At 34.8% G+C, this 23081-nt stretch overlaps 2 protein-coding genes and 1 long non-coding RNA gene across 3 annotated transcripts; all 3 read left to right on the top strand.

Moving 5' to 3' along the window:
- Positions 1-4806: 4806 nt before the first annotated feature.
- Positions 4807-6792, top strand: LOC118439085. The gene is made up of 3 exons (XM_035860114.1): positions 4807-5112; positions 5179-5445; positions 5925-6792. Exons 1-3 carry the CDS (start codon positions 4946-4948, stop codon positions 6484-6486), a joined length of 996 nt encoding a protein of 331 aa, XP_035716007.1. The 5' UTR covers positions 4807-4945; the 3' UTR covers positions 6487-6792.
- Positions 6793-10316: 3524 nt separating this feature from the next.
- LOC118439061 lies at positions 10317-11559 on the top strand. The gene is made up of 6 exons (XM_035860085.1): positions 10317-10491; positions 10553-10666; positions 10733-10876; positions 10936-11027; positions 11088-11322; positions 11411-11559. Exons 1-6 carry the CDS (start codon positions 10317-10319, stop codon positions 11557-11559), a joined length of 909 nt encoding a protein of 302 aa, XP_035715978.1.
- An 8039-nt stretch (positions 11560-19598) lies between these two features.
- On the top strand, positions 19599-20441 carry LOC118439088. Its single transcript, XR_004837226.1, has 2 exons — positions 19599-19644; positions 19713-20441. It is a non-coding gene; the product is annotated as an uncharacterized LOC118439088 (long non-coding RNA).
- The last annotated feature ends 2640 nt before the right edge of the window (positions 20442-23081 follow it).

The raw sequence follows: 23081 nt of genomic DNA, 5'->3' as shown, positions 1-23081 counted from the left end.
ACGACAACAACGCGATTGGGGGAAATTCTCGCCCGCCTCAAAACCACCACGCCCACTCTACGAAGGGTCCCCCGGGGTGCGAGGAGACCGGTTGCACAGTGCCTCGCCAACATTCTCAAGGGGGTGGTGGATTCGGGCGACGAAGAGAGCTGGGGAAAGTTGCTCCTCTTCCCCTACGCCACGCTCCCCGTCCCACAGAAGTCCGACCGTGTCAAAAATTTGACCACCTGGGTCAAGGCTCGTACGGCGGAATGGGAGGCCGGGTTTTCCGTCCCCCGATCCCTACCGCCACGCTCACCGTCGAATAAAGCGCCGCGCGACATGACGGCGAAGAAAGTTGAAGCTAAGCTGGCGGATGGTGACATTCGGGGTGCCATCCGCCTCGCTATCTCGGACGACACAATTGCCCCCAACGACGGAGACACGGTCGCCGCACTTTTGGTCAAGCATCCTTTTATCTTGATCTGCAAAAACTCTGATCTTGCCCACCTCTGCCCTTTGAGTTTGAATTTTATGAGTTATGGTTATGAGTTATGAGTTTATGGTTATGAGTAAAAGACAAAATTAGTTAATGTTATGATTAAGTTAGAATTTTGACATATTTTTTTAGGATAATTTAAATAGTATGTGGAGTTAATTTCAATCCCGGATGATTTTTTAAATCCCGGGATTTTTTCCCGAAATTCAAATATTACCTGATAACTTGATATTAGTCAAATTGGAATATACAAAAAGGTATATGTCTGTGTATATTTATCTTTGTGTGTTCAAAAGGCACAGAGCAGGAGCATATTTATAATACTCGCATACGTACTTATGTGTTTTCGGGATCTGGGCATGCACAAGTATTATTATTGTAAAAAAAAATATTATGCAAATCATTTACGGCTCCTTCATGGGCCCGAGCGGCCCTAAAGAGGGAACAATAAATCAATCAATCAATAAGTATTATTATAAAGTATGGAATTTTCTACCCGACTCGCTATATACATATGTATGACAGCATTAGCAATATAAATAGCGATTTTATTATTCTGCCTGCTATGGTAAATATAGAATTTGGGCTTATTGTGGTAGCCCAAATTTTCGTCTTCTATATTGGGCATTGGAGAGGTGATTTTGATAATTTTAATTGATTTGATTTAATTTTGATAAAAATTTTGATAATTATGAACTGTATAAATTACGTTTGTAATTTGAACTAAATAGCGAACCATTGTTCAAAAGCTAAAGTTGAACATGGAATTTGCCAATCCAAAAATTTCAAATTCAAATACATGAACTACCTCGTCCAAAAAGCCTTTCATTCAGTCTTAAATTGATCGACTAAAATTCGAAATTACTTCTAGCATGTTTGACATGAGCATTTTTGAGCATAACTGATTTCACATTCCATTATTATACGGAGAACAAGGCTGATTTGTTCGTTTAACTTATACTAACATTGGAATTAGAAATTCCTATCGTGTTTTGTTAAAAAGTTTGCTCGCGAATTAGACTAAACATGTTACTTTTAAACATCTAAACATGTGACGTTAAAAAATTTGATTTCCGAGTTTAATGTAAATTTTGACTATAAATGTTAATCGAAGCTTCTAGTAATATACCAGAAAAACTACATAAAACCGTTAAATAACAGTGATTTTAAATGCTGAAAGACAAATCGGAAAATCCCGAAATACCGGGATTTCAATTTTCAATTCCCGGGATTTCGGGATCCGTATTCCCGGGATTTCCTGGGAATATAAACCCGAAAAATGAATTTTTATAATATTCAAGGAACTAATTCTGAGCAAAAATTGGGCTTAACTTTTAAAATCGGGTTAAAATTCGAAAAGTTACATCGTTTTTAACAATCCGGATTTTGGCTGAATTTTTTTTTGGAAATCCGCCACGGGCGTAAACATGCCCATTCAGGAAAAAGAAAAACTACGGGTAAACTTATTTTTGAGTAATTAATTCTTTTCTATAATTTTAACCAATTCTTTTCTATAATTCTGGATTCCACTCAAGACATTACCAGAAAAGAACAAGTTAGCATTGTTGTCAGGAGCTGCTCAGAAACATTTGAAATCACTGAAACGTTCCTCAGATTTTATGAATTGGATGGACAAAATTCTGCCGCCTACTATGATCGTCTTAATAAGATTTTGCAAGAAAATAATATTGACATTTTCAAGTGCCGTGGTCAGGGATACGATGGCGCCAGTGTCATGAGTGGAGCCTACATTGGATTGCAGGCGAAAATTTCTCAAAGAGTTAAAAATGCATTCTACGCTCACTATGCCGCCCATAATTTGAATTTCGTTATTTTTGATGCTGCAAATTCCTCTGCTATTATGAAAACGTTCTTCGAAACGATACATAAGGTATTTAACTATTTTACGAGCAGTGGAATAAGATGGAAGAATATAGGATTCATTAATAAAGAGGGCAACCCAAAGACTTTGAAGACATTATGTCCTACCCGGTGGGAGTCACATCATGATTCAATTCATACTTTACTATTCAAATATGAATTCGTACTGAAGGAGTTAACCAATATTTCCCTCATCAGTACAGAGACAGAAGAAAGAAACTAAGCCATGTCAATCAGGAAAAATATAACAAAATTCTAGTTCATCTTGTCGCTTGTTTTTTTGGAGAAAATTCTTATAAGTTGCAATGTCGTATCAAAATTTCTACAGTCCCCAAAATCGGATTTATCATCGGCGGCAAAGCTTTAAATGGATGCATATCAGAGCTTGTCGAAATAAAGCAAAATTATGATACCGTTAAATTAATGGCGAAGCATTTGGCGTCAGCGTGCGGACTCTCGTGTGAATTTCAGACGCAAAGAAGGCGATTTCGAAAAACTCATTTTGACGATCGACAAAAACCTCGAGGTGTGCGAAACTTCATATGAGAAGACGGTGTTCAATCCAGTTTGTGGGACCATTATTAACAGCATCGTCTGCCGATTTAACGGCCTTCCGAAAGTCCTGGATATTTTTGGGTTCATAAATCCAGATGTAATATTTGATAAAAAGCAGGAAAACTACGCCTTGAAGTGCGCTCAAGGTTTCTGCATCTCGCACGAGTCGGATGTTTCGTCTGATTTACCAAGACAGGTGCAGGCATTCTCGTCGGCTTTTCGAAGCGAAGCTGAGAATCTTACATCAGTGGATTTAATAGCGAGAAGATTACTGGAAACAGGACTTGAAGATTCGTTTCTTGATATTATAACCGTTTGCAGGCTGTTTTTGACTTTACCCATCACGGTTGCAACTGCTGAACGGTCTTTTTCCAAGCTTAAGCTTATCAAAAATTACCTTCGATCTGCAATGGGCCAAGAACGTCTGAGTGGAATATCCATCCTAAATATCGAGCAGGAGCGGAAAGATCTCATCAACATTAAGGAATTGGTCCACGAGTTTTCAAGAAAGAAAGCTCGAAGAGTAAAATTTTAGTCTTGGTTAATAGTCCATAATTGGTCTTAATCAAAAATTTGGCTGAACTAAACTTAATTGATTCACATTAACAGATTATAATTAAATGTGAAATACTTGATTTGAAAATTTCCATTTTATATTTACGTTAATATTTGATACCTAAAACTAGTCGTAAGTACTGTTAACTAAACAATTAAAAAAAAGAAAAAACGAGACTTATTCGTTAACCTCTTTGACAGTACTCATTTTTTAATAAAATTTCACTTCTAAACAATTTTGATTTGATTATAATATTTGATTATTATTATTATTATTAATTATACCCGATAGCAACCGATTAACATTTTCCACGAGTTTGCAGTATTCGAGTTTTTGACGAAAAACACGAAAATCCACTTTTTAGAATTGGTCGGTACAGGGAAAATTCACAAATTTTAGGAGAAAAGTATCGAAAAAAATCTGCTTTTCACCATCGAGTTTTCCACAAAATACCGAAGAAATATTCTTTTTTTAAAGAAATTTTGGTGCCAAGGAAATTTTTGCAGTACAGACATTTGTGTATTTCGTAGTCAACGGAAAAATAAAATACGACACAAATTTGCGTATTTCGCCGTGGACGGAAAATACAATAATAACACAAATGTGTGTACTTCGTCGTCAAGGTGTTAAAGCTCCACATTCCAAAATCCATAAAAATCGATAAAAAATAGGCCCCCAAATCCAGCTCACGTATCGGCCCCGAATCTATAGTTCCGCTAGTGATATGCATAATGTGAAGTTGGAAGTTGCACTACCCACACTGCTCTAACCTACAGACCAATTATCACGAAGTCACGACCCCGACTCATTTAATTTTGCAAGGTATCATGCAAAATTTAGCAGATTTTCCCGACCACCATTTTGGCACGATCGGGTCCACGTCAGCACCCACCACAATTACATTGCAAAGTACCAAGCTTCCCCTTATTGGAATTGAATATCACGAAAATGAATTTCATTATTATTATTATGAAACATAATATTCAATTTTCAAAAAAAAATTCGCATGTTTTCGTGAACCATTTCTGCATTTCATCGCGTATAATTAATAAATATATACACCCAAATCAATGACTAATACAAATTACGTCGCAATAAATGACGTCAAGCTGTACATTTGTTGTAATTATTTATATACGCGGAGCATCCTGTGTAGATTAAATCCAGGTAAACGAAACAGTATACACATTGGCGTTGTTATCAGGGCATAAATGAGAACAACCAAAACAATTATCTCTCTACGCCACGATTACATTTATTGATACACAGTATATGAAATATGCATGTATGATAAATCCTCGTAGTGTGAATAATTACCAGACATCCAGCTCACCTAAATCTACACAAAACTTAGCGTAAACGATTTATCACGACTGTTTCAACCAAAATAGTTCGAAAGTACACCTAAATCGTCCACCGTCAGTTAAACATTTGTTGAATAATTGGAAATAAATAAGTTTCTGGAATTTTGTAACATGGAAATGGTCTCGTACAAACCTAGTGGAGAAATGCATATGGTTGAAAACGATCCAAGGATCTCAAATCCATCTTCCACACCTCCTAAAAGTTATCAGGTAGATGTGAAGACTTTGGAAGACAGCTTTGTCTTCTCCACGGCCACTATTCGTCAAGGATTCGTCCGGTAAATAAAGTAATAATTAATTTAAATTATTGACTATAAGAGGTTTAATTTTGGTTTAATTTTCAGAAAAGTGTTTTCCATTCTCCTACTCCAAATCGTGACGACTTTTGGGGTGGTTACGCTAGTGACGTTTTCAGACAGTGTCAGAGATGCGCTACGTAATTTGACATTCATTTACGTATCAATCCCGTCGGTGATTTTGGACCTTTGCTTGATCATCTTCATCCTGGTGAAGCCAGAGCGGATGAAAACCACTCCGATAAATTATATCGGATTACTGGTCGTGACCATGGCAACTACGTTTCCGATAGGGGTGGGAACGTCTTATGTGGAGTAAGTGTAGTGGGAATTTACATATGTTAAGTTAAGATGAGTGTTTCGCCTAGTTTTAAATCATCCTGGACAGGACACTGTCCAAGAGTGGTTTTGGACAACAATTCAAATGTGTCTAAAAGTGTTCAAAATGTGAAAAAGTGTCTAAATTGAAAAATGGGGCAAACTGTTACAATTCATGTTGCCACATTGGTTAGTTTTGGGCACTTTTGGACATTTTGGACACTTTAGGACATTTTGGGCACTGGCCATGCCCAAAACGAAGCAATGTTTAAAATCAAGTCGTCTAAAAGTGTTCAAAATGTCGAAAAGTGACCAAAATTGAAAAATGGGTCAAATTGCTACAACTCATATTGCCCCATTGGTTACTTGTGGGCACTTTTGGACATTTTGGATACTGGCCATGTCTAAAACGAAGCACTGCTTAAAATGAAGTCTTACTTTATCACACTAATCTCTGTTTTGTGCCCACTTTGTAGGATAAAATACGCCGTACTCTTCCCGACCGGACTCATCGTGACTAGCACGTTGTCAGTGCTCCTATTTTGTCTACAATCTCGGAAAGAATTGTCCTGCTTGTCTGGTTTCCTGATCTCCACGCTATCCCTCGTACTAACTGCGGTCCTTCTTTTCTTCGCTTTTCGTGTAGAAAATGTAGAAAAGGAGAGAGAAATGGGTACCATCCTAGGTGTTGCGGTCGTAATGACGATACTTTTGGAAATGTTGTGGATCGGTCTAATTCGTGGAATTATATTTGGGGATAAAAATAGATATGGGACACGATGTTCCGAAGAAGATTACATTTTGGCTGCAGTGCTGCTTTATGTGGTGGTAATTTTAATCTTTTTGGTTATCCTGCTCATAATCCTGCTCATTGTGGGGTCAGGAAAAGGTGGTTCGAATACTTGTGCTGGTTGTGGGAGTTGTGGATGTCATGGGGGTTGCGGGTTGTGGACTTGCCCGATGTTTGGGAGAACGAGAGCGTGTAATGAACAACGACGGGAGGGTTGCGTGCCGGGTGAGAATGGAGGTGTTTCATAAATAAAATTTGGTTATTTATTGTACTAGTCTTTAGAGCCCGGCTAGTGGGGGCTGTCGAATAAACAAAATAATAAGAATGCGAGTCCCTTTCATCAAAAAATCAACAATATTTTTGATAAAAACTCATAAGCTACGGTTGTATTTAAGGACACAATTAATTTCGGTAACTTCATGTGTTATTTAGTATATTCGTATTATGACTGGCGACACCCCTCGTGATGGGTGTGGTTTGAAAATCTCACTATTCTGTGTGGATTACACTTACAATGCATTTCAATTTGCCGAGGAAACAAGTAGAACGGCTATTTTTTTTACCAATTTACATAATTCGGATCCTTTGTAATAGCTACTGATCCATTTTGTATAAGAAAATGAAATCTTGAATAAACAGCGAAGAAATTGCCGCGCTTTCGAATTTCAAAATTTACCAGTTGAACCAAAATTGTCTTTAATGCCCATACCATATGTGCTTATAGGGCTGGGAATTCAGTCTAGTGGTTAGAGCATCCATCTCTTTCCACAATTGGTGTCCAGTTCGAAAGAGGGTGGAGGCTGGAGTTTTTGGTATAATCACCGATTAGCGTACTGGAAAAGATGTCTGCTTGGGGATAGACAGCGCCTTGATTAGGCAAATGCCCCGTATGAAAATGATCTGGCAAGTTGTGAATAATATTCCATAACAGGGTCGCATAAAGCATTTGACACAAGATTTTGTCACTTTGTGCACAACTCCATATCTAAAATTGTATGCATAATTTTTTCTGAATACTTATGCACAAACATTACGTCCAATAATTTGTGCATAAAATTTGGTGTCACTTTATGCAGAGATATGTGTCCAAACTTTTGTGTATAATTTGCTGTGTGCACAATTTTTATACTAATTCTAATTACGAGATTAATTTTTAGAGAAACATCACAACAATATTTTAACGAAGTCAAGTATATCTTTTATTCCAATTCTACTGAATTTATAAGTTCCGTTGCAATACATAGAAAGCCATTATTGTCATATTGACACAAAAACTTACATTTTTCTATATCATAACATGAAATAAATCTAACATTATTGCTAATATTAATTATTTTGCACGATTTAGGGGAATCTTTGCAATCGGTGGTAGTACATTGTTTAACCATTAATAAGGCTTGATCAATTGCAACAATATGAATTAGTTTAAAAATTATATGTAATTTTCCGCTAACTTTAATAATCGAATTTACACGGTGTTTTGTATCACTACTATTTGTGTTATATAAGTTACTGGATATAATACAAGACTTGTAACTGAATCCATCACATTGGTCATATCCTAATTTATTAAGCTTTTTCTTTTCTCTATTGCTAAAAATGTATAACTTTTTCGGACCCAGGAGTGTACAGTTTTGTATTGTAATGGCTATCTTAAAAAACCTTTTGAATTCCAACAATGAATTGTAAAAATTTTTTGCTTCGCTGTTTGAAAATGCAGCATCCCCAAGACTAGTAACTTTTTGTGTACAAATTGTTCTGCTAACAATTTGTGGTCCTACTTCTCTTGTACCACTAAAGCTATTAGTTAAAACGCCATTATAATTTTCAAACTGAAATAAGGAGAATCCCCACAGCGGACCCCAGTTACGAACGCAATTACTCGCATGAGTAAGTAAATGAACGTTAAATGAGCAAAAACTTCTATCATATAAATCAGGCAACACCAAACAAAATTTTTTAAGTAGAATTTCAGACCTAACAATTTCTGCAAGGGTTATGCTATCTTGGCATAAAATAGAAATCGAATCAACTAATAAAGCAAAATGTTTCAAAAAACAATCAGGTAAGATACCCCTTAATAATGTGACCGCAACAAGCATCCAATTCTTCCACTCATGCGCTTTCCAATATTTCAAGTGTTTCAATTCCCTTATGTGTCTACTACATTCGTTGGGAATTTTGCATTGTAATATTTTATTATTAATTACATCCGCTTTTGACCCAATGTAGAAAGGCTTATTGTGATTTTTTGAATCAGTCCAAGCAAAGGTTAGCATACGTACTACTCCTAATAAGACGGTGTGCATGTAATCAAACACAAATCCATCAATTATATTAAAACTTGGCAATTTCAGCAGGCAAGAAGCGGTCTTGATTCCAAAATTATTTGTAGCAGATGATCCATGAAATAATATGTCGCGTAATTGCTTCAAATGCTCAAGAAATGACTCATGATTTCTTAAAGGTGCCGACTCCTTAGGATCAAAGATCCATTTGTGACTTCTTTCAGAAATTTTGTAATTTTCCCCTTTCATTAAACACCATGGGCAGCTAAATTCTCCATTAAATTGGGTTATGCCTTGAATCTGGCATCTTGCAACTGAGTCGGCAGCAAACATAGGGAAAAGTATTCGGCTGGTAACATTAATTCCATTACGTGTCCACTTAATTCCTTCCCTACCTAATATGTTTGCTTGTTCAGTAAGGGGCTGAAGAAATAAATTAAAGTTTGGTTTTTCCACCCCAAACCAAAGCCCAGCTAAAATTGTATGCTTCCTCCTAAGTCGATAATCTAACTCGTTGATCGATAAGAGGAGTGGCCAGATACTGAATCTAGACGAATTAAAAATTGCTACGCCATCCGTATTTACGCAGCATGAAAGGTCGTATTTCTGTAATCTGAGATTTTTGTATGCCAATCCATCTTTAATATCCCGTAGGGTGTCTGCTGCAGAATCCCGGCTCTTAAATGTCTTATCCAAAGAGTCCAAAATAAGTTGTTGTTGCAGTAAGGACTTCATTATGGATCCAATATCGAATGAAATGAAATAACTTCCACATTTTATCGCACCTGAAGATGAAACTTTTTCCTCGCACTTTAAACACTTTCCTTCGACTTCATCGATTATCAGTTGGCACTGTGAACAATATGGTATTTTCTTTGCAGAGTTGTAGTCAGGCCCCAATGACTTGTTGAGTAAGAACACTGACGAAGGTATTAATGCACCATTTGGAAGATGGAAATTTATGAGCGTTAGAAGATCAGACATTGTTGATTTATCAATTTTATGGCGAATTGCAAAAGAGTAAATTAACAGACAGCTTTCCATTGGTGTTATACGAGCTCCTTGGTAGATTGGCTGTTCTGTGTCATTATTTCCCTGTAATTTTGGCATAACATTAAAATTGGCGATCATATTTTTAATAATTTACAATAATTACTTCAGCGTCCGACTCATCGCTCGATATATCACTCGATAAATCACTCTGGTCATCTCGATCCATCGATCCATCGTTCGATCCATCGTTTACTTCGAAATTCTACAACAGTATTTGAGTTCAGTAAATTGTAAATATTATATTCTGGATTAATGATACTAAATTGTAATTACCTGTAATTGAGAAAGTTCTGTAAAAGAGTGGGATAAGTTTTTTGGACATGCACTAGGAGGATCAGCGTTATCCAAATTAATATCAGGATGATTGACATTGCGAACACTCTACAAACAATTTTTTAAATAATTTCAAATTATCAATTTTTGCAACATAAATGTTAAAATTTTTAGTTGACTAACAATTTGTTGCAATCGGTGTGTTGTTCGCTGCGGAATTATGATATCTTGCGAGTTTCCTTCGGTAGGCGATCGAAAGTAATTCTTGTAACTTTTTTTACTTGACATTATGGAAAAAAATGTTTGCCAAAAAATAAAAACACTGATCCGACCTTAAATATAAATAGTACGAAGGTACTAAATTCTGCCCAAATGGAGTGAAAGCGGTAAAAGAGTACGTGAGTAACTGACAAAAGTGTGGTCGGATTATTGAATTTTGGAGATTAATTATTTATTAATTAAATATGGCCTTTTTACTTATTGAGTGGCCCAATGAAACCCCCAAAAAATATTCAGTGGTATCGTCAGAAAAATTGGAGGATGGATCGCTTCGAGGTGATTTAAGAAGTATAATAGGTGATATTGTGCAAATTGTTTGGACCCGTGGAAAAATTTATCCAGGACTGGTGTTAAACATTGGTACATATATTACATATATATTGAAGTCAAATATAACACTACATATAATCTTGTTGGTTAGGAACTGAACATGAGTTATCTGAGGAGGCGGACGAGTTGGCTTTTAATGCTGCCAACTCCCCAGTTAACGAGGTCACGACTGGACGGAAGAGGAAGCATGAGGAACCCAAAAAGGGTATGAAAGATGAATAATTGAATTATTATTATAATGTGATTTAACTGTTAACTTTTGTCAATTTAGTACCCAACAGACGACAACGTGCTGAGACAATAGAAAATATTGTTGAAAATATTCCTCAGCCACTTATTTCTGCTACATCAACCGGAAACATTACAAGCCAAACACAGGAAAATAATAATGATAACTTGGTTACTAATTTTGAAGGTCTGAGTATTTTTATTTTTACTCTTCTTACAAAATAAATGATGACTATTTTTTATTAGACAAATATCGTCGGTTGAAGGAGAAGTATAGAAAACTTAGGACTAAATATCGGGATTTGAAGGAGTCGATTGAGTTGAATCGAACTACTGAGGTACGAGAAGTAAATTATTAAATGCTGACGATTCATTTAATTATTACCATTCTTATGTAGGTTGAATTATACCCAGATAGATACCCAGATAGTAATGTTGTTCTCCCTGCGGCCGATTTGGCCGCGATAAAACTGGGATCAAATAAACCTACAGTGTTAGCAAGAAATCTGTTCCGTCGGTTATTTTCGTCCGATGAATTGTCCCGTCACTCACTTTTTGGGAAAAAGTGCAATGCGAACAAGAATGCAGAGCCATTACCGGTTATCGACACAATCAGGCGTGATGCTATTATTAGTAAGTTTATACACTATTACTGTGAATCTTAAATTACCAAATTATATTTGAATATTAAATTTGTTTTTGTTTTTTAAATTTGTTCTAGGATATGTATTAAAAGAGGAAGGGCTAGATGAACAGCTTAACACTGGGAACGTTGAAGCTGACAAAATATTTCTAAAAACTAAGAAGGCGACCAAGAAGGAAATCGAGAAGTCGCTGTCTCAATTTCTGAGGGAGGAATGCAAAAAATGAGTGGTATTTTCATTTCGTCTAACTTTAATTTAGTCAAGTTGTTTACACAAACGATAACAATAAAAATTTAAAAATGTAGAATTTTTGTGCACAATATACCGTGTAAAATTATTTGTGCATAATTTTCTGTGCATGAAAAGCAGCCAATTTTTACCATAAAATTTTTGTGCAGCAAATATTATGCATAGCGTACTATACATAAATCTTTGTGCATATAAAGCAGCCAATTTTGGACACAAAGATTGTGCACAAGTTACCATAAATTTTCTGCACAAAATCGAAGGAAATTTTCACACAGGGCTGGCTCCCATTTGGATACATACTCCGCCAGTCACAAGACTCTGTTTCCGCTTAAAATCCGTTTCCATACATTTCATTAAAGCCCATCAGCCAAAATGCTGGAATGCTGCGACGAATTTTTGTAAATTATGTTATGCATTCCCTGTCGATAACTCTTTATTTTGTTTATTTATTTGCCTTATGTATACGTGTTTATATTTCTTGAAAATTTGTGAATTCAAAATTTTTTGGGAAAATGCCTTTACAATAAGTCACAATGGCATCCACGAAGATCCGACTGTTCGTCAAGTAATCATTTATTTCACAAATTTAACTCTTTCAGACTACATATTTTTACAAAACGTACATAAGTAGCTTGACAACAAAAAAACATCACGCCCAGATTTTTTAGACTTTGGCCAAAATAGTAGCCAAGTTGGGCCAAAAACCACTTTGTCCTTCAATAACAAATCATTCTTCCTTCAACGCAGGTGAATCTTCTACCCAACCGATATCCATGGGCTCGACAGCATTCCTTCTGTTCGGGTGGAGACCGATTGCAAACTTCGTTACAGGCGTCGACATATGTTCCCTGGGCTTTAACCGTTGTCATGGCAAATGCTGTCCATTAAATTGAAATATCTCATAATTATTATATTTATAAACTTTATTTGCAATTAGTCTTATGGTTCAAAATACGCCCCAATAATGCACACACTGTTAGTGTGACATGTCATTTTAAAATTATAATGAACATACTCACGACAACGTCTTGTTTCGCATCGCAACTCATTTAGCAAACTTGCGAAGATCAAAATATTTGTGTCGTGAGGGGATTCGCAAAATCTGACTTCGCAAATTTCGCATATCTCGCAAATCTACCAAGAATACCTATTTTGACGTTGTTTCCATGGATTTCTGTAATTTCTCTTGCTGGAGATAGTGAGGATGCGTTTGCGAAATAAGTTTGCGAAATAAGAACATGCTCAATTGCTGGGTAAATTTGCGAAAAAAATCCCATGGTTTTCCAGCAAAATTTTTGCGAAATCTCGCACATCTCCGCAAGTTATGTTGCTAAGCTTAATTTGCGAGATATGCGAGATATGCGAAGGTTGACGTGAGTACGCTCAATATAAATTAAATTTGATAAATTCGGTAAAAAGTTAGTAAATGTGGACAAACCTCCTAAAACGAGCAGAGCTGCAAAAAATATGGTCGCCGTCTTCATAATTTCTGTCGGAGTAAGTAAATATGCAGATGAAAAATGTTTCCAATGCGGCTTCTTTTCGAGATATGTAGTACTATGATTATGGCGATTTGCTGCTTTTATATGCATAAAAGGGTTGATAGACATCATTTCCAAGAAATTTGTCAAATTCAATGAATGAGAATCAGGGTTCCGAACAGTGTTTTACGTGTTTTTGTTAGGTCAGGTGTCGGTCTATTGCATATACATATTTGCATATGTACCTACACTCTAAATAAAAATAACTAAAATTTACCCAAGGTTGAGTAAAAAAGAGGATGACACAACAATTGGGTGAAATTTTCACAAACGGTTGGACAAGTTTTACACAATCGTTGGATAAATTTTACACAAGCAACACTGCATTCAACACGGTGTTTTAGAAACCTGGATGAGAATACGTGGTAAACATTAGCATTTTGGTTTTCCAACTTGTAACGTGGTGATGAATAATAAACAAGTTCGTATGAATTGGAAAAAGGTTTTTACACGGTGGAAATAATAGTGTCTGTATTTGTTTACTTGTCGTGCTTTGAAATGCAGTGAAGAGATTTTTACCAGATTAGATTCCCCAGGGTGCATGATGGATTAAAAATGTGTTTAAGTAATTTAATTTAACATTTAACACTATTAAATCATTTAGGTTTTTTTTTATAGAATTTTTAATTTCGTGAGGCGGAAAAGTATTTATCCTTAACTCTTAGAAATGGGGTTACGATTATAACCAAAAAGTAAAAGTATGTGACTCTGCCGCCGTGGTTATAAATTTGTCATCGAGTGGTTACAATTGTCACCGACTAATTATAAAATTTCACCGACTTGGTATTAAATTTTCACCAGAGCTAATAAATTTGTAACCAGTTGGTGACAAATTTATAACCCCGGCGGCAGAGTCATATACGTTTACTTTTTGGTTATAATCGTAACCCTATTTCTAAGAGTGTATGAATTATGTAAATATGTATTTTGCTTTTCATGAAGCAAATACATATGTAATTTGGTTAGCTTTGATTGAGAGACTTATAAATAATTGGGATTGTCACGTCAAAGTTAGTTCGTCGTATAAACTGAGCAAAACAGGAATTGCAGCCAGGGTTCCTAAAGCACTGTGTTAAACGCAGTTTTTAGGGTATAACAACGTGTTTTTTATCTGTGTTTTATTCTTAAATATGGTTGCCTTGCCTACAATTTTATAGGAGAGCAAAAGACTTTGACCCGTTCACTTATTGGACTTGATCAGTGTTTTTTTTGTGCGCACGAAATTATTTTTATGCATACATGGTGCATAAAAATGCACGAAAATGCATAAAAATACCTGAAATCCAATTTATGCAGATAATTTCATATTTTAAATAAATTTTATACTGTGTTTGTACCGTTACGTAATTTATAAACGGCGCCCAAGTATTTATCTTTTTCATTCACTTTCAAAACTTTAGCTCGTTTTTCGTATTGAAAAATTAAAAATTGTTTTGCACTAAAGTGCTAAAACGACGAAGAAGATATCATTCAATAGCACAACGACTTCTCAATTAATCGAATACTTAAAAATATTACCCAGGAAGAACCGAAGTCATATTAACTCTGGATTTTCTATGGGAGGTCTGTAAATAGGCTGGGAATTTATTTTAATGGGTTAACTACAAGATAAAATTCTGATATAATTTCGGGGAACTGCGTGATGGGATTTAAATGACATTTAACTGCGATAAATCAATACAATTACAATACAATTTCCATAATATTTTACACGCCATATATTGCACCCTTATTATTTTTGGGAAAACCAGTCGGTTTTACAGAACAAGGTAAAACCCCAATAATACTTGAGGGTATACCCACGCTTGGTTTGCTTTGGTAATAAATTCTGCGGGTTAGTCTGGGGGTTTCCCCAGCTTCCATTCGTATTTTTTATTGGGTTATTACAGGGTAACTCTTTCATTTCCCCGAGTTTCAATCGAGGTGAACACGCTTATGCGCAAGTTCTTTTTATCTCCTTCCATCTCTCGTATCGTCAGCATCATCTTTGGTATCCTTCAAAATTTAAATATAAATCCTGTCCAGAATCTTAAATTTTTTCTGTAGTAAAATTCCCTGGTGAAAAATGTGTACAACTTGTCACATCTTGTTGAATAAGCCCAAATAAAAATACATGCTAGTGGCCACTAGGGCCTTGCAAAAATATCAGAAGCTTAGCTAAACAAAAGAAACTGCCACCTCCGGACTGGTCAGAAGATGAATTTACAGTCTACAAAACGGTAACTATGTTCCCATTTTCTTTTTTAAATTTCCAAATTCATTTACACAAAAAAAATATAAAATTTTATGTAATTTTGTTTTTTGAAAAAGCTCATTCCGAAGGGTTGAAATTGGAGCAAAGTGCAGTTGACGACCCTGTGCTAAATTCTACAGGTACTGAATCAAGTCGTCATAGCAGTGATGGATCAGACGCTGATTAGTCTTCCGAAGGAGAGTTAAATAAAGGTAAATCGGGAATATTTTTAAACTAATTGAGGATATACCACTTTTTTTGTTTACTCTGGCCAACAGATTCATCACATACATTCCAAAAACTTCTCGTATTTGGATACCAACCATGTTCTTCGTCTTCCTTACTTAAATTCGTTGTTAATTAATTTAAGTTTTAATAATAAATCACATGTTATTTTGTAATGGTTTTCTAAAACAAATAAAATATGAATAAAAATATGGGTTACGAGTTATTGGGAAAGACGTGCATTTTATCGGTACAAAACTACAATTTAAAGCATGAGAAATCCCCTTAATGCAGACGGACAACCCTTCCGTAATATGGTCATAAAATGCTGGGGAAATATCCGGGTTTAAACTTAGTAAAACTTATGGGAAACGTGTGGGCTAAACACGGTAAAAAACTCGGGGTGAGGTGGCCAAAACCATGCATATTTTACCGGAAATAACCCGTAGATAAAATTGGAATATATTATAATCGGTTCTTCCTGGGTAATGGAATATCGATATTAATCGAAAAATTGGATTATTTCAATATTATTTGTACGCAATCGAATTTCGTGCATGTTCATGCACTTTTCCGGATTTTTGATGGGTGTTGTTAAACGTTTAAAACCATTTTCGTGCAGGTGTAATTTAACAGCAAAAACATTGGACTTAATGCGCATATTGGGAGAATATATAAAAATGTCAGTCTGTGTGGAACTCCCAGCTAATTAAGACGAAGTTTATACCCCATCACGAGATGATGATGGGCAGCATATCCCAGAGTAAACAGGGGCCGTGCGCACGAATGTGTGGAAAAATGCGCAATTAATGTGAAACTTACATTTCATCGTAAGCATTTGAAATTTGGCATGCACATGCATCAAAGTGTTGTGCACCACAATATATAATCAGTTTCCGTTCCAATCACGAAAAATTTTTTGCAAAAAATTGAAAAGCAACTGAATTCTCATGATTCGTTATTGGGACCAGTGTTTCTTTTAGTGCGCACGAAATAATTTTTATGCATGCATGGTACATAAAAATGCACAAAAATGCGTAAAAACACATAAAAATGCACAAAAATGCATAAAAATACCTGAAATGCAATTTCGGCAGAGAATTTAAAAAAAAAATTTTTTTTTCATGTTTTTAAGAAATTTTATATTCTACTACCCTGAATGGGGAAGTAAAATTCAGTTATCTATACTTCTATAATGGTTTGAAACCTTGCCACAACACTTTCTAGCGCTAGGCAGAGCTTATGTACTCATCATACATAGTTGCCATCGATTACGCTAGTAAAAATTATCCTATCTATTTGGAATACATAAAATTTTTACTTGAAAATTTTGACCTTTTACATGAAAATTTCAAACAAGGATTTGTTTTTCTATAAAATGCAAGCCGTGTAAAGTGTTAATAAAAAATTGTCGAGTTATAATTTCACCAGCCTTTAGAGACTTTCAGTTCAAATATTAAAATACTAAAATGATGAATAAAATGCCATATTTACAAAACATAGCGATTTCTCAACTATGGGCTAGCAGATATTTAGAAAAATTAAAATATTACAATATTATTTGCACCTAAATCATTTTCGTGCATTTTCATGCACTTTTCCGATTTTTTGATGGGTGTTATTTGACGTTTAAAAACATTTTCGTGCACTAATTTCGTGCAGATGTTATTTAACAGCAGAAACAGCTAATTTCAGCTAACAATTTCAACAGCTAACAGATAAAAAAAGTTATAACTTTTGATTGAAAAATGATTTTCAAGTTCTGTTTTCGCAGGTCTCTTTAATCTGAGTTGGGAAAGTTTTTTGAATTTTGAAAGAATTTTTTCGAGACTTAATTACAATATAAGGGGTTGTATGGGGAGGGTCCCTACTGCGATTAGCAGAATTTGAGATGGAACATTATGTGGTTGCATATTTAATAACCTAAGAGTGTTTAAAAAAGTATTTAGCGTATGACAATGTATTGTCCTTACAATACACGTTGGCAGAAAGGAATTATATAATTTAAGTAATAATATTTAAATTCATGCACCAATAAACTCTGACTAACTGGGCCAGTAGGTCCTTATAACGGAAGATTGTTGTGAATCGGATTACCGTCATGAATAAAGAGTTTTATAAACACACACATCGGCCCAGCCATGCAAAAATAGGAGCCTCCTCGCGACAGGTGAATCTTTCCTTTACTGACAAGGCAACACCGTGAAGTGTTTATCTCAAATCTTAATGGAACTAAGTTTAATTTATTCACATTCAAAAATAAGCGGACCCGTATTTTTATTCTTTTGATAATTCGCGTGGTTAAGTGCCTCGCGGGAGATTCAAATAATTCAAATTTTTATTATACAAATTGAGAATTTTTGGATTTTCAAATTGCCAAAACTTTTTAAATTTTAGCGCAAATTAGAAAATGTAAAGACGTATTTGCTTAGAGTTACTTGTTTCAGCTTTTAAAAATCTATTTTCATTTTTTTTAATTTGAATTTTTAGTTTTTGGAATTTTGATAATTTTGTATAATAACAAAACTCTAAAAAAATTTGAGATTTGTAGAAATTCGAAAAACCATTATTTTTACTGAATGCAGGAGGTAATTCTGAGAATGCTTGTTTTTAATTTTCTTATTTCACGCCAAAATTAAAAAAGTGATTTAAAAATCTGAAAATTCAGCTGACAAATTATTTTAATCTCCAGGCCGTCAAATGCGAGCATTATCGAAAAATCAAAATACGGGTCCACTTATTTTTGGATGTTACTAAATTAAAATTAGTCCCATTAAAATTGTAGATAAAGATAAACACCAAACGATGTTGCATTGTAAGTATTTAATTGTAAGCAGGCGCAAAACTCTGTTTCCGTTTAAAATCCGGCTCCATGCAGTCCATTGAAGCCCATCAGCCAAAATGCTGGCATGCTGTGACCAATTTTTGTAAGTTATGTTATCCATTACCTGTCGATAACTCTGTTTTATTTATTTATTTGCCTTATGTGTGCGTTTTTATATTTCTTGAAACAAGATAAACGATGAACACCAAACGATGTTGCATTGTGAGAGACAGACCATAAAATCAAGATAAATGACAATGAAAAGAAATTATGTATCAATGTCTGTGTCCCTATTGTATCATTTCTAAAGATTCTCGTGCACACAATGGCTTTCATGTAACGGTCATTGCGTCTTATGTCGGATCGAGACTTTATTTTATTCTGTGAATTCCCACCATACTTTGAGAACCATTCCAACCCAGTTAAACTTTTGGTATAGTCATTCGCTGAGCAAGGTTGCCAGGAGGATTTACAATTTCGAAAATTAGTGGAAATGCATTTGCGATATTTCTTTCTATTTTTCTGCCTTGGGCTAATCAGGAGTAGTTTGGGATGGAATTTATTTCCATGGACGGTTACAAGTTCACTCGGGAATTTCACGAGGGAGAAACTTTCTTCTTTGAGAAACCAACGGAATCGCTTGAAGAGTCTTGTCATTGAGGAGAAAAGGGCAGAAATAGAGAAAAAAGAGGAAAAGGTGACATTGAATTCATCGCTGGCAACTAAATTTTCAAGGAAAAATTTTGTGAAAAATTTTATACCCGTGAATGAAATAATTGAGAAAATGTCTGACAAAATTTCCAAAAGGAAGCCACAGGTGAGGAAATAAATAATATGAGACAAATGTGCCGTTTACTTATAAGAATGTGTAAAATTTGTGTATTAAAAAATTTGGCAGAGTTTTGATCCACGTCTGGAATTGGTTGACAGAATGTTGAAATCTGAAAAAATGAAAAATATTTTAAATCTATTTCCGATTGAGTTTGGAATTAAAATAAAAAAGATATTAAAGATCGATGGGTTGAAAAATAGGTAAGGGGGCTATATTTTTATTGATTGATTGATAATCGATTCTTTATAAATTAGAGATATAGATATTTATGATTTTTGTAGTCATGATGATTCTTCGGGAATTAATCTTGCCGCTAGTAGAGGAGGAGGGGGTGGATGGGGATGGGGGCAGGGGATGGGTGGTGAAATCGACGCATTCACCATTCTGGCTGCCTTAGCTTTCTTAACGTATTGACTTATTTATTTATTAAATATTGACAAGTTTTGATTTTAGAAATGTTTTGGGATATTTGCAGATTTTTAATGTCCGTGCTGGCGCAGTTGCTTGCCAGCGTAACGACCACTGTGGCAGCGGGAAGGTCGGAATTACGAGATGTCACTGAATCTCCGGTTTTACCTAGTGGGCTCGATTTGGATACAGTATCGAGAACTATTGAAGTATTGATTGAAAAATTAAAAAGTAAGGAGGTTAAATTATGGGGTGGAAATTCTTCATGGGGAAAGGGTAACAGGGCTGGGAAGGATAATTATTTTACAAAAAAAGGACTCCTAGGTTCGGAATTAAAGTATAAAAAATAAGCTCATAATTGAAAAAACAATTAAGTATAATTATCAATTCTGATATGACTAATTATTTCAAATGGTTTTTATGTTTTGTTTTTTTTTCGGGTGATTCTCATGTTTCCCCATGAGGGAAGTGTGCACCCCCACTGGAAGAAGGGTGCGCACCCTAAACTTGACACTTAAATATTGGGCTCGTTTCCTAGTAGAATTTAAAATTAAAGGGTATGACAATGGACACCCCCCCCTTAGGGGTATGGTTATTCATGCAGGGGGTGTTTACTGTCCAAAAAATAAAAGGAATATAAACACATTGTAAGGATTCTATTATTAGAAGATAAGGCCAACTGTTGCTATAACTTTTATAAAAGGTATGTATGACTACTTGTAAAGGATTAAAAAAGAATAAAATTGTAAAATTGGTAGCTTATTATTTCCGCATGAAATAAATTACGTGAAATGAATGAAGACAGTACTTTTGTTAATGTTCATCTAATTAATAGAGCTTGATGGAATTAATGTATACAAATTTCGTCTTCTAAGGATTTTGGTCATAATAGATTAAAAGTAGGGTAACATTACGTACGTTGGCAAAGAATGAATAATAATTGGTAGAATGTGCAGTAGTGAGGATATATATAGGTAAAAATTAGGAGAAGGAGGAGGAGACTCACTTTGTAGTAGTGTCAGATTGACGGCCGGGTGTTGTTGTGGGTGGGGAAATTGTCCAACGTTTCAACTTCTTGTTCTTCTTCAGGGTGAAGGACGGGAGGAATTTTGAGATGTGTTGACATCACGTGCCGAATTGTGAGTTAGTGGGACAGGAAGAAAAAAGGTGAAGGAAGACCGTTACGCGCTTTTTAACGGTCTTCCTTCACCTTTTTACCTGGTTTTACTTATTTTCATTATAATTAAAAGGTTATGGTATGATTGATATGTATGTTGTACATATTTACTAAGCAGCGTAATAAGTGGGAAAATTCGAACCGAACAAGAAACTGATGTTCGTTAAATTTGCACCAAAGTTGGATAAGTATGTGCATACGTTACAAAAATAAAGTTAAGCCGAATGCTAGATTTAAGTTGAATTATTGAATTATTGAATTTTTGTTTATGATGATAACCGTACAGTTTTGATACATGTAGCCCATAAAGATATGGAGAAATTCATAAGAATTTGAGGGCTATTTTAGACCTTAAACATACACCAACTTCAATGGCGCAGAGAAACTAAAATTTTCCACAATAATTTCTTGAAATTAAAGTTGTAATTAATAATAAGTTTAACCAGAAAACTATATCCGCAATTAATTTGACAAATTTATAAATTTTACAAAAATTAAAAGCCGTCAAGTATGTACACCTAAAATTTGAATTATATTTAGAACTCTACATAACCGCAATAAACATCATGCTTGCTTAGTAGTAACTGTGAGAGGAATTACAAGCTACCGGTTACAAATAAACTGTTACTATTCAGTTATGAATCATTAACAGTACATCGACATTCAAATGATTTTACCAGACTTGTGGACTTTATAATAATTTTGAACCTACATAATGTAGATATTATAAAACTGCAGACTTCGATAAAAATAATTTAATGAAGCAACCCACGGTCATTTTTTCACAAAATAATACAAGATTAAGCAACCTCTAAGGGCAATTTTTACTTCTTTTCTCAATAATTTTAAATCCTGGTTCTAAAAATGACATTCGCACACAGATGATCTTTGTTGAAATTTATCTATTTTAGTTTTTGCCCAGTTGGTAATCATGAATTTTCTGAACTTAAACATCATGACGCCCTGTTGAGCTTCTCATGCCGTTCATTTTTTGATGTTGAAACATAGATTAGTCAATATTATTTTTAATGTGCATAAACATGCGTAAATTTATGACGACGATTAGGAATTACTGGGTTTCTGCAGAAATTGTGGCCCTAAACCATTCAAAACCCCACTGCCTTTATCTTCTTGACGCAATATAAATTTTTTATATGTTTGTCAATTTTGCTTTTTTGCGGCAGCTTTCATGTAAACCATTATGTGGCATGATGTACTAACAAAATTGATTACCAAATAGGCTTTAGTTCATCAAAATCGCTAAAGTGGTTTTCGAGATACGGCTGTACGAGGGGGTGCCTTTATCATTTTGACGCGGACTGTATTACGGTTTGAAACGATCGACGTGACATGGCATGAATCGACATAGCATGAATGGCCATGAGCCCTTGCAAATCACAATTAATTAGGATTAATTAATTAATTAGAATGTTGGGTTAGGAATTTTATAGGTAGTCAGAACATAGGTCAAAATATTTTGCGACATTGGTCCAGAATAAAAAAAATGTTAGTTTTTAAAAATGTAAGTTTTTCTTGGTGGCTGCATGTGGGATCAGAATTATAATTGTTAATAAGTGTTTGACGTTCATTGTTTAATACTCTGCATGCAAACATGTAGTGTTGGACACTGCTCTAGAAGTGGGTACACAACGAACATCTTGTTTCAAATGCTGATAATGAGGGCTAATGTATCAATGACATAAATTTTAAAATGAATAACTTGATTGGGTGGACAAAAAATACTTTAAAAATTGAGTTTTGTCACATTTTGAACTAATAAGTTTTCATTTGTTGGTGATACTCATTTAGTGCTTGCTTGCCTACAAATATCAGTTCAAAATTTGATATTCAAGCGCGAATTCGTTTATGCTACCAATCGTCTTTTGTATTAATGTTTAATGAAAGTTGCCACGAAAATATTTTTTTGACCTATTTATTGATCTCAACGTTCACACAGCTGAACTTTATTTTATGAAATTTTGAGGTTTGGAGGCTTTGACTGATTTTGTTAAATTGATTTTTTGTCATTTATATTTACGTAATGTATCGTAAAAAATTAAACCTGTACGGTCTGATCACCAGACTCTGGTGCACAAGTTTCCTGATTATATAAAAAATTAATTGAATTTGAAATTGTATTTAAGGATGTACTGAAATCAAATATGTAAGATTTGTTTCGCAGTTACTCGTTAGTCATATTTTTAGATACAAACATAAGTAGTCAACTTTTGATTTCTATACTGAGGAGTAGAAGGTCAC

The sequence above is a fragment of the Folsomia candida genome, unplaced genomic scaffold (assembly GCF_002217175.1).
Source record: "Folsomia candida strain VU population unplaced genomic scaffold, ASM221717v1 Fcan01_Sc030, whole genome shotgun sequence".
Taxonomy (NCBI): Eukaryota; Metazoa; Arthropoda; class Collembola; order Entomobryomorpha; family Isotomidae; genus Folsomia; species Folsomia candida.
The sequence above is the reverse complement of the archived record's forward strand: the minus strand, read 5'-3'. Positions and strand labels throughout refer to the sequence as shown.

What these genes read in the sequence shown, in the direction of transcription:
- LOC118439061 (XM_035860085.1), top strand. Translation starts at nt 10,317, where the DNA reads ATGGCCTTTTTACTTATTGAGTGGCCCAATGAAACCCCCAAAAAATAT. An exon ending in AGGACTGGTGTTAAACATTG is followed by an intron (nt 10,492 to 10,552) that starts GTACATATATTA and finishes CTTGTTGGTTAG; the next exon opens with GAACTGAACATGAGTTATCT. An exon ending in CTTGGTTACTAATTTTGAAG is followed by an intron (nt 10,877 to 10,935) that starts GTCTGAGTATTT and finishes ATTTTTTATTAG; the next exon opens with ACAAATATCGTCGGTTGAAG.
- LOC118439085 (XM_035860114.1), top strand. Translation starts at nt 4,946, where the DNA reads ATGGAAATGGTCTCGTACAAACCTAGTGGAGAAATGCATATGGTTGAA. An exon ending in ATTCGTCAAGGATTCGTCCG is followed by an intron (nt 5,113 to 5,178) that starts GTAAATAAAGTA and finishes TTTAATTTTCAG; the next exon opens with AAAAGTGTTTTCCATTCTCC. An exon ending in GTGGGAACGTCTTATGTGGA is followed by an intron (nt 5,446 to 5,924) that starts GTAAGTGTAGTG and finishes CCCACTTTGTAG; the next exon opens with GATAAAATACGCCGTACTCT.